The 12746-nt window shown below is 32.1% G+C and overlaps 1 protein-coding gene across 1 annotated transcript in view; it reads left to right on the forward strand.

Annotated features, from left to right (window-relative positions):
- Positions 1–12746, forward strand: part of CSMD3 (CUB and Sushi multiple domains 3) — a 604389-nt gene that overhangs the window by 385581 nt on the left and 206062 nt on the right. The window contains exon 23 of the mRNA XM_008929222.3: positions 9459–9628. Within this exon, the coding sequence (XP_008927470.2) occupies positions 9459–9628 (170 nt within the window). The remainder of the gene's footprint in view (positions 1–9458; positions 9629–12746) is intronic.

Raw genomic sequence — 12746 nt, forward strand, 5'->3', positions numbered from 1 at the left:
ATAGATTAGGAAACCTGGGTAAAAATTAAAATCAGCATTTACCTGTTCAAATGTCTAATAATTGATTTTTTTTTTTACCAACGCAAGTTTCCAAGTTATACCTGGATTACAAAATTATGTAAATGTAGTTAGAACACTTAGAACAGATTTATTTCATAAAACTAAGTCCGTGTATAGGAGTACAGTCAACATGCCCTTCCTATACAAGAACCATATCCTCAGAATATCCTTAGAACAGTTGTTCTGGTTTTAAAATTATAGCTAAGATAACTGAGAGGAAACACCTTCTAATGGTTCCTAGCACTCTCCACTCACTGTAGGGGTAGCCTATCTATGTAGCTTTGACTAGGAACTTAGCTTTTAATAACTAGAGAATATTGTTTGAGCTGAATTACTCCAGAATTATTTACTTTTCAGTTCTGTTGAGAACTGTTAAAACAAGATCTCTAAAAAGTAGGATAGTTACTTAAGCATCTGTATTAGTTTTAATTTATTTGAGTATATATTTTTGAAATTTCTTAAAGAGTATGTGCTGTATGGAAAGTTTTACACATGAAAACATCTGTATCACTGTGCATTTGAAATATTTTATTTTTTTCATACTAAATTGTATGACAGTAAAACATAAGTGTCTTTCAGATGCTGGTTGTATAATATCTATGGATTGTTTCTGTACTTCTTCTTATTAATTTTTAGTTACTGTGTCATAATTTTTGTGTCCAAACTATTTCTATGCTTACCGTGGTATAAGAAAAAATATGAATTTAGCATTTATGTATGCACCTACAGAAGAGAAGGTTTAGAAGCTGAGTCAGAGCAATGGATGAATAAAAGTTATTTTTATGTTGGGGCTGATAAATTTGAACTAACAGAATAATAATGAATGCATGCACAGTCATGAAGAGAGGCTAAATTTCAGTGATACATTTCTGGAAGTGTTAGTATACTGCAAACAAATTGGTAAATTATTAGTAAAGGGGAACTTACACAGCAGCATAAATGAAAAAAAAATGTTATTTAGGTTTCATGGCATAGAAAATAGTGTTTATGTTTGCATGTTGGGTGGGGAGAAGAGAAAACCTATAATATAAGGAATAAATTATTTTCTAGTTGACGTGCTTTCTCCTTACCTTTGAAAGATAGTCTCGACTAGAATGACTTAATCAACAATTTTCCCCCCATAAGTGTCAAACCTTTGTCAATTTTGTGCTTAATTTATATACTGTAATAATGATAATAATGGAATCCAAATAAGTAGAGATTAGAAATTCCTGTTGACCACTTATATTGGATTTAAAGTTTATGTATTGTTATTGTTGCTCAAGCTTGGCATTTTCTGTCAAAATTAGAGCTTGAATACTTCTGATGTCATCTACGTTTTCACATGCACACAACATTAACTGGGAACCAACCACTGCTCATAGTATTTGTGTTCAGCTTGTCAAGACAAGAATAAAATGCAAGAAAGACAGATAAAAGAGAAGAAGTTTAGTGGAAGGCCAGGCATCCCTTTCTGGATACAAGGGCCAATGTGCTGTCTTGTCATAATCAATTCTAAACCAAATATTTTGCCAGTGAATTAGAAACTGTCTTTCCTTTTCTTATTGAGAATCTGGATAAATATTTTTATTTATTAATTAATGTTATAACTATTCATTTTATGAAGTTTTTTTCAAAATATTTTGACTTAAGAAATGAAATTTTGGAATTAAGATTCAATAAATGAAAAAGTAATGTTCAAATAGCAGACAAATTTTTTTTTACTGAATTTTTAAAGCTGACTTGCTTAAATGATGGCATTATCTCTATTCCATCAGGCTTGATGTTGTACTGAAATGATTTTTATATCAAGTTTTTTTTCCAAAAAAGCATAAAGATCTTTCATATTTCTGTCCACCATATGATGATTCAGCACATTCTGGGGTAAATGTCTGTAGTTACTCATAAGCAAGCACTTTTTGGTGATAGCTGAAAACACTGGCGTATTATCCATAATGTTTTGAGTCATAAATCTAAAACATCCACTGTATGAGTCATGATGAATTAACTCCAACACAGCCAACAGTACAAACTGTTAATAAATGGATGTATCTAATGATTAAAGAAAAGAGTCCATAATCTTTAAATTACTTGCTTTGAACTTCTCCATGGACAGTGAAAAAATTTCTCTTTTTGACTCTAAATAATAGATTCTTAAAAAAATACTTCTAGTAAGTATGAATGCTTGTTTACTTTTGGCTTTTTATAGAAGCAAAATCTATAGTCCTAAGGAATCAAGATTTTCATCAATATGGTAGTGGTTATGCTCCAACTTGTAACATAGAGCAGAGGTCTCATCTTAAGTTTGTGAATATGGAATTGTTTTTGTAGAGTTGTAGTGCCTCTGAAATGGTTCTGATGCATTCAGAGTTCAGGTGTCTTTGCCTAGTTATCTTTTTAATTTTCTATGCCATAGTTAGATTACAAGAAACTAGTTTGAATTTTCCCGTAACTGTGTTACAGACAAGAAAAAAAAAGAGAAATTGTTGTTGCTTTCAAGGGAAAAATAATGAAATAGATAAAATTAAACTTTTCTTATAATCAGTAATGGAATGGATATGATTAAAGATCTGTTTGAATACTGTCACTCCTTTGTTTCTTGGTTTATTTTCATGCTATATTCAAATGATAACCAAAGGCAGTGTTCACACTCAGCACACACTGTTTTCTTGGAATTACTTCTCTTTCTAGTGAAATGTAGAAAGTGGTCTCTACTATGACAAGATTTCTTCTGTCTTCATAGCTGCCCAACTGTATCAGGCCTTTTCCTTTGTCCGTCTTTGAGCTGTACAATTTCTTTCCAGTCTAATAAACCGTAACTGGAAGACATTGACTTTAAGGCTTTTTTTTTTTCTTTTGCTCATATGTTACTTACACTTATATTTCTCCTTATGACATTTTCTGTCCATTTTTCTCAGTAGATCCTAAACAGTCTCTGGTGTTCTGAACTTACAGATTTCCAAGGAACTATGACCCTTGCAAATATAAAAACTAGACAAACAAACATAGAAAATCTACAGGCAAATTAATTAATTTCTATAATGTTGGATACTTTTCAGATAATATTTTGCTGGTAAAAAATTTTGCCAAGCTGTTCACTGATGCAATTTCTTTGCCAAGCTCAAGTTAGGGTACTTTTCAGGGAATATCTGTGGAGAAAAAAAAATATTTTAAAGGTTCTATTGTATGAGAGAAAAAATAAATTCAGTGTTGACTAAAGCACAGTTATGCAACCAATGAAGTGAAAGTTCTACATGAGATACATCTGTAGTAAGCTCCTTAATTAGCAGGACAGCTATTAGCTACCCTCTGCACATCTTATTCCATATGCCATTAGAGTCTTGCTACATAGCTCTATCCATTTCTGTGCATACAAAAAATTTTAGGCAAAGGTTGCTTTTAATATATTTTGTTTGGAAAAATGTCCTTTTGCTAGTTTTGAGATTTCTTTTAATATGAGGAGTGTCTTAGCAGCATGAAGTCTGAGTTTAAGGGCTGTGATATCCACTTATAAATGTAATGGATTAATCTCAGAACAAACGAATCCTAATCTTTCTTCTGTTTGTAAGAAGTAAAATTATTCCTTTAAATATTTCTCCTATCATATCCTAATATGTTGTATATCTGTTATTTTCTTCAGGGATAGGATATCCTGAAAAAAGCAAAATACAGTAATTGAGGGCTAACCATGTGTTAGTATAATAGCATTATATTGTGATAAGCACTTTCTTAATATTTATCATTTATTTTAATATTTTACATCCAGTTTTAACTAAAATTTTCACTATGTTCCAACAGGTCTTGAGTTATTTTGTGGAGGATTTTTTTCTCCATTTTTTCTGTGGTTTGGGATAATTTTTTTTTTGTGTTGGTCTTTTTTTTATAAGAATGTTAGGTTATTTTAAAGAAAAATCATGCACATTGGTACTTTAAATTGTCCTAATATAGAATATGGTTTTGTTAATACAATTTACCTTGTTAATACTAACACAGGAGCTTGTTTGTCATGCTATTTCTTTATCATCCTTTGGTCAAATGCAGTGCAGGAGCATATTGTTTAAATTATTTGGGACTCCTCCCCATTTCTTGTCAGCTGGAGCTATTACCTATGAAAAATAATATTATTAATGTATGCAATTCTTTATAAGAAAGGTTTATTTTGTATTTGGCCACTGGCCATTTTGCCATTGATGTAGAACCATCATCTTGTTGTAAAAATATGTGTAGGTTTTAAGTACTGGATCTTCACAGATCTGGAAATACTGTCTTTCATTAAAACATAAATAATGTAGTCATAAAGCAGCTAAAGAAGTATTTGCAAAGCATATTGAAAGTAAGTTTAATACACAAACAGCCACATGAATCTTTTGATGTTCAGATGAACGCTAATGTAGTACATATGCTGCAGATACATAATAAAAAATCGCTGTTATTAATTTTTGTCTCTATGAAAGGAAGTGTTGTATTTTTGAACAATATGAAATAAAAGTAATCCCACCATTCCCACTGATTGAAGAAGACAATCTTCTTTTCATTTTCTTCATCAGCATATGGTTCCTTGTACCTAACACTGTTAATACAAGTTAATACAAAAAACATCTGGAAAACTTGTGATGGCCTTATAACTCATGCTATTCACAAAAAGAAATCTTCAATAACAACCTAAGCCTTTCAGGATTTCCATGTTATCCTCTGTGTTGCTGTCTTGTTTTGACAAGAGTCTATTTTCCAGTTTGTGCCGGGCGTCACTTGAAAAGGTAGAAATTCTAAAGGCTAACAGCTTTATAAGATACAGTTTGTTGAGCACTGAATTTAGATACAGTGTCTGAAGTAACTGTTGATTTACAGTCTAATACAAAGTTTCTTAAAGATAAAATCCTTTTCAGAATGCTTCCACTTACTTGTCCAGTCAAGCTGTTGCAATACAAAGTCTTCTAACCAAGAGATAACATCTTTTCAAAACACAGAGCTGCTAGATGAAGCTCTTATCTTTTGATTCCAAGGAATTGTATTGAAGAAAATTTCACTCTGACTGAATTTCAATCTGTAGCAGCACATCATCTTTTTTTAATTGATAATTATTTATGTAGAGAATTGCAATATTCTCCTAATATTTTTTTTTTTTTAAAAACCATTCAATTCATTGAAGCATTGTGTCCAAATGGTTAAGTTACCCAATCAGATGCATTTCTTTCCTTGGTTACACTAACAGTGACATTTTACATGATTACAGAATTTAAATACTTTATGTAAGGTTGATTAAAAGTCTTTGGGAAAACATAGCTGGATGTGAAATATTTTTCCATATTTCTTTTTTTTTTTTCTATAAGACGAGTGTGTAGCATAGGTTCTAAGTTTCAGCTGAAGCAAGTGGATTTTTTAAAAAAACCAAAATATTGTAGTTAAAACAACAAAAATTTCATCTCTGTTGAACAGGGAATGCTACTAAAATGAAATATTAAGGCAGTAATAATATATTTGTAATTTCTGGTAATAGTTCTAATTACATTTTAAAGGATGGTTACAGACTCTCTGCTCCTCTGTAAATTTTCCCTTACTCTGAAATAAGGTTTTGTTACTTCTTTTCTCCCTTCTGTGTTTCCCTCTTTACACATTTTCTCTTAATTTTTTACTGGTTTGCCTCTCTTTTTATCTGTAGTGCCTGCTAAAATTATTTTTCCAAACACTTTAAATCACATATGTTTAATATTTGAATTTATTTTAAACTTAAGAAATTGGTTAACATTATTTTTTCCTAACACTTTTTTACTCAACACATAATTGCACGTAGAAAAGTTATGGTCTCTTTCTATTTGTACTCTGGTATTAACATCAAAGAATAGAAGGAAACTGTAGGTTACATGAAGTTCCATGTAATTTTAGACAGCCTGTTCATGTTTATAGGTAGAAGTGGAGACTGGCAGATAGAACTATCAATGGTATAGTTTGGGAGGTCTTATAATACTAACTGAGTATCTTACCAGTTTGATTCAGCACTTATTCAAAAATATACTCCTGGGGTTTTTTTTGTATGTGTGTGTGTTTGATTCTTTGTAGTTAGTTGTTTTGTTGTGGTTTTTTAAGTCATAATTCGCTCTGGCAGGAAGCAAGAAGAAAAGCTGGGAACTAACTGTTGATTTTGTCAGAATTCCTCTGAGAAGTGTATGAAGGAGCCACTGTTGTAGGCTGCACTGTGTGCTTCCATGGAACTGTGGTGATAGAACTGAATGTTATGGGAGAAATTCTATTACACTGTGGTTTTTAAGACTGCTGTTGCTAAACTAGCTTTCTTGTCTGCTAACACAAGGGTTGCAATAATACAAAGAGTCACAGAATAGTTTGGGTTGGAAGGGACCTTTGAATATCATGTAGTGCATCCCTTTGTCATGGGTAGGAATATTTTTCACTAGATCAGGTTGCTCAAAGCCTCATCCAGCCTGACTTTGAACACTTCCAGGGACAGGGTATCCACAACTCGAAACACAATACTCTCTCTCTAAATTTAGAAAATTCAAATCAGATTGATAAATATTATGACATGAAAATATTCCTTGTTTGTAACAGAAAATCTAGCATGATTCTGAAATATTAGTTAAAAATCTCCTAACAGTTAGCTCTCTACTGGGATCAGATTTTAAAAAACTGCTTTGAATTATAGTTCTGATATAACCTAGGGTTGTTGGATCAACTTAATACCATAATTACCTTATGCCTTTTGGCTCTTATATCTCTTTGTAATTGGAAAAGATATCTCACAAACTTGAAATTACAATCATCTTACTCCTTCATGTTATAATTCAAAATGACCTGTGCATCTTCAGAGTAAGCAAATACCCATTTATTTGAGAATGAAATAAAAGGATAGATGTGATCATGTGGACTAGGAGGTGTTCCACTTCTGCCTAGAGTATGTGTATCCAACTATTCTAAGAGAAAGTAATGAATTATTTGTGTACTTGTTCTGTATTGCTGAATTGAACATAGTCATCAAACATTTGTTCTGCTTTGATCTGTACCTGGTTTGGCTTTCTGCACAACATTTGCTTTAGCAATACAGAAAGCATAGTTAATCAAGTTTGTTGGGATTTTTTTTTTGTCATTTGTGGTACAAAATTCATGTAAAAAGATACATATTTCAATATCTTGAATGTTGCTAAAACAAGTCTGGGATGGGAATTATAATAATAGTAATAAAAAATAAAAGGTTTTAGAATACACACCTTCATTTGTTTAAGCATTTTTTTCAAATCATTAAAAGTACCACACAGTTTTGCACAACAAAGTGTCTTATTTTGTGTAATTATAAACTAATGAAATTCCTGGGTTAAAATAACTGAAGTGCATTCTCATTAGATTGGGTAAAATAAATGGCAAGAATATTGAAAACAAACATAAACCCCAAAAATTTAGTGTTACAGTTAAATTTAAAATTAATTTCAGTCTGTTAAAAAGAGAGGAAATTCTCCTGTCCTTGCACTATCTTGCCACATTTCATCATCATGGCGGGGCTTCGCAAATGAAGATTTAGGAAGGCTCTATCCATGTTTGTTACAGGCACACTGGTGACTTATGAGGCCAATACAAGATAGACATATCCGATTGCAAAAGGCACAGCAGAAAGACTCCTTAGGTGGTGTATTCAGCAGGATACAATTCTTTCTGCGTTGTCTTTTCTCCTCAAGAGTGATCCTGTGTGTGTTCTCAAAGGAAACGGCAGCGTTATAGATGGTGTGTCTCCAGGCCTCCCGATTTGAGGCCAGAGTAGACCAGTTATGATGATCAATGTGGCCAAGGCTGAGATGTTGATTCAGGGAGTCCTTTTATCTTTTCTTCGGGGCTCCTCTCCTGCAGCATCCGGAGGCAAGTTCACCGTAAAGCAAGATCTCAGGGAGGCGATGGTCCTTCATCCTTGAGACGTGCCCTGCCCAGCACAGCTGTGTTCTCAGCAACATGACCTCAATACTTGTGACTGCTGCCTGTTCTAGAACAGATGCATTGGTCACATAATCTGACCAGTGGATGTTTAGGATTGTACAGAGGCAGCGTTGATGGAAGCGTTCTAGGAGACACAGGTGGTGGCAGTAGACGACCCATGATTTGGAACCATATAAGAGAGTAGACAGCACTATGGCTCTGTAAACACTGATCTTGGTGCTTTTCTTCAAGTGTTTATTACGCCATACTCTTTTATGCTTTATGCTGATGACGCCGCCCTTGTTGCCCACACAGAAGCAGCTCTGCAGTGTTTAACATCCTGCTTTGCAGACGCTGCTGAGCTCTTTGGGCTGGAAGTCATCTTAAAGAAGACGGAAGTCCTCTACCAACCTGCACCTCAGGAAGCCTTCCATCATCCCCATATCACCATTGGCCAGTCAGAGCTTAAATCAGTCCAGCAGTTTACCTACCTAGGTAGCCTCATCTCCTCAGATGGTAAGATTGATGGGGAGATAGACAACAGGTTAGCAAAGGCATATAGTGCCTTTGGAAAACTCTATAAAAGAGTATGACCTAATAAACACTTGAAGAAAAGCACCAAGATCAGTGTTTACAAAGCCATTGTGCTGTCTACTCTCTTATACGGTTCCGAATCATGGGTCATCTACTGCCACATATCAAGACTAAATAAAAAGTGAAGGAAAGAATTGTAATAGTTTCTCAGTGTTTATTAAAATATCTGATACAAAATGCCTACTACTTAATTGCCAAGATCTTGAATTATAAGGTTTACTTTTTGGAATAATATCAGTATTACTTGGGAATACTTTTTTATTTTTATTTTTAAATCTTAAATCTATTTGATTTGTTTGGGTTTTTTTCCCCCAAAGTTATGTTTTTCTACTTCTTTATTCTTGTAATTATTTTTTTTCTATATTTGTCTGGTAGAAATAACATAGCTATTTTTCAACTGTACCACTGACTATGTTAGTTATTTTAATAAATTACTATTAGAGAAAAAAAAATCTTTTTTCATTAATCTATGTGAAAAAATATGTATCTGCATGTATGTATATTTATGCACGTGCATGCATATATAAATAAATATGCATATAAATTTCTAGAATTTTTTTATTTTCTTTTAATTTGCAAGTCTTTATGAATTTCTGTGTTGAAGAACTTAAATATATTTCTTCCATAATAAAAATCAAGAAAGATCCTTTAAAACATTATAATTATGAAATGTGCACTGTTATGGTTTTAACTCTTCATGTTTTTTAACATTCATTTATTAAAGTGTAGAAATAGAAATATTCTTGCAGCCTCCAATCACTATCATGGTCATATACTCAGAACTAGATTTTAGATATTAATAAATGTTATTAATTTTGAATCAGGTCACATTAACATTACCATTATCAACATTACTAAAAATATTTATGTGTTTTATTAAAATATGCCTTAACATTTTCTTTTAATTGCAGCTGAATGTGGAGCGTCCACAACAAATAATGAAGGAATCTTATTGTCTCCCAATTATCCTCTTAACTATGAAAACAACCATGAATGTATTTATAGCATTCAGGTACAAGCAGGGAAAGGAATCAATATTTCTGCCAGAACATTTCACTTAGCCCAAGGAGATGTTCTTAAGGTATGTAATCATGTAACTTATCCTGTAGTTCCTCATATCACTGAAATTTATCTGTGATAGTACAGTATCAGGTAAGTTGATATTAAGCATCTCTTAGAAAATATGTTTCTCAACAGGTTCTATTTTTAAAAAGTTAAAAATTAGACAACCTGAGGTGGCTCAATAATCTGTTTCTTAAAAAATCATTTTCTGACCACAGATAATTAAAGAGATGTAAATCATAAACCTAATGTTGCCTTAATGTGTATTTGTATTCTATTTTTAGTGTTTAATATTAATCAATAACATCTTTTGATTTGTTTACTTGTTCAGTATCTTCATAACTTCAGCTGTGATTTAAACATAATAAATATAACACCCAGTACTTTTAAGCACAACAATTACATGTGAATAGAATTTTCGCACTAAAAAAAGAAACAATAGAGGGAAAAACATGGTACTAGAGCCTACCAGAGTTTTATAGAGTGATTTCACCTTATAAATTCAGTAGGTTTTTCAGTAGATTTGTTCATAGATTTTATTGCTGCACTCCAAAAAGTATATTTCCAGATGCATATATTGCTTAACCAACTACACATTTAAAGATGATGTTGATCAGGGTAAGTGCCTTTTTAGCACATACCATCTGCAATAGCACACCAATGCAATAAGATATCCATAAAGCAATTAAATAATTGTCTGATTGTTCAAATATAAATCAAATGGTTAAAAAAAAGACGTATTACGTTCTTCTTAAAACACAAGCAAAGAAAAATAAACCTGAGGCTACTAGGTACCCAGAATGCACAGGTATGTTTATTTTATTTTGAACTCACTACTTACTTCAGAAGCAAGTAGATACCTTTTAATTGTTACATTAATCAATATAGAAAGAATTAATTCAAAAGTTACTTAATATTTATTAATATATAGTTATATTAATACTATAAAATTATTTATTAATATTTATTTATATAGCATGGGAAAAAAAACCAAAACAACCAACCAAGTAACCAACCAACCAAAAAAGTTGTTCAGTTTACTCTTAAAATATTCAGATGGTGTATGCAAGTATGTAATTTCAAAAATTTTGGAATTTCCTAATAAAGCAGAAAAATTAGTGATGTACTGGTAAGATCTTTAGATTAACCAAAATTAGCATCGGATTTGAAGTCAGATCTTTCTTACATTTGAACTTGAATCATTTTCCATTCAAGTCACTATCATATTTCTGTCCACATGTTTTATGCCCATCCAATAAAAGTATAGGGCTGCATTTTTCTCAAGACTTTTTAGGTTGAAACCATTCAACTCTATTATATTGGTTTAAAAGTCATAGAACTGTAAGGATGTTAGCTACAGTTATATACAGTTAGATAAATATAAGTTAATATGAATGTAAAGCAATTCAACTTTTTTCTTCTTTTTCTTTCTTAATCATTTAATGCACATACAATTTTGAAAGATCTATGACTTATGATTTTTCAAGTGCCATTAGTACCATGTGCACTGCAGATGTTAAAGTTAAACTAGAAAACGTTAATTCAGAGGTTTTTAAAAGAAAATTCTCCTTTAATACTGCTACTCAATTAATGTGAAATTAAGAGTAATACATATTACTTATAGATAGAGGAAGGCCACTATTCAGCTATAAATGTCAGTGGTAAAAGTATTAGCTGTGTTTTGCAGGTGCATTTTTTAAGTTAAACTAGTATTGTGTAATTAAAGTGTTTGTTTTTCGAGTCAGCAGCCTTGAATCATAATAAGAACCTGGAGTTCCTCCCAAGCTATTAAAAGAAAAACAAACCCACCATAAAAAACAGCTACAAGAAGTAGTTCTTATGAAAAACCCTTTTTCAGCCTATCTGACATCATAGCAAGACAAAGGCACTTGACTTTTGATATTGTGGGAAGAAATGATATCTATGGAACCCACTGTGTCTCTTTCTACCTCCTTTATTAGATGAAACTGTCTTAATTCTGTCACACTCTTTTTTCATGTGTTCATTTGATAGAAGAAAATTCTGCAGGAAATACATTAGCAGTCACACATTCCAAAACTTTTCTCACAGACCCAGTTCTGAAGTTTCTATTGATCCCTATTATTATTGATTACTTCTCATCTCCAGAAGCTGGAGAAGAATTAGTGGAAGATTTTGTGTGCGACTGACTTGGGAATATGCCTAACATTTATCATTAATATCTTCAAGATCAGGAAAGTAGTCTTGCTTACCCACATATTTTTTTCCTGCATTCCCTTGGACTGATTTGTGTTAATCCCAGTGAAATGTTTTTGAAGATAAGTTTGCAGGAACTTCCTTTTATTTTTGTAGAACTGGAAATGAAAATATAAAAAAAGGAAGGAACTGCCTGATTTGCCTATTTTGCTGACTGTAGAGAATAAACTCTTAACTACAGGAATAGGAAATTAGGGTTATACTTTAGTTTTAAATGAATCAATAATAGTCAACAAATGCTGTAAACCTATCTAATATGTATCACTACTTTGTAAATAGAAGGAACTTAAGTTAAGAAAAAAAGAAAAAATTATTCAATCTTACAAAAAACAGTCTTACAGAAAACAGAAAAGGGTAATACACAATTCCCCTTTAACTTTGAACTGGGGAGAGTAAGGAATTCACTGTTTTAAAATCAAGATACTTAAAATAACAACTTCCAGAGAGGTCTTCCTTCCCCCAAACACAAATAAGACAACCCCATAATATTTTATAGTTAAAGCTCTGTTTTTTAGTAACTAACTTTGGTTAAGAAGTGAATAATGCATCTCTTCTCATCAGAACTGACATATGAAAATTCTGACAAATTAATCATGTACTTTGTGTTACTTTTTCTTGGAGCTAAGATTTTACATTACTAAACCTATGCAGCTAAAATTCCATTCAAAGTCTGAATAGACTGAGTATTGTAATAAACTTCTGATATGTTCTTTAATGAAGTCATGAGGTCTGCTGCTTTCCACATGAATTAACTGACCATGGATCACATTTATATCTGACAAGCACTGTGATTGAAACAATGAAACAGCAGTACTGGGAATGAAGCATTAGAGGGAAACAGCATATTTAACACAAATAAATCACCACCCTTACTGTTACTCCGCAGGCAGAGAAGGAGGAGT

The sequence above is a fragment of the Manacus vitellinus genome, unplaced genomic scaffold (assembly GCF_001715985.3).
Source record: "Manacus vitellinus isolate BGI_N305 unplaced genomic scaffold, ASM171598v3 scaffold_1_pilon, whole genome shotgun sequence".
NCBI lineage: Eukaryota > Metazoa > Chordata > Aves > Passeriformes > Pipridae > Manacus > Manacus vitellinus.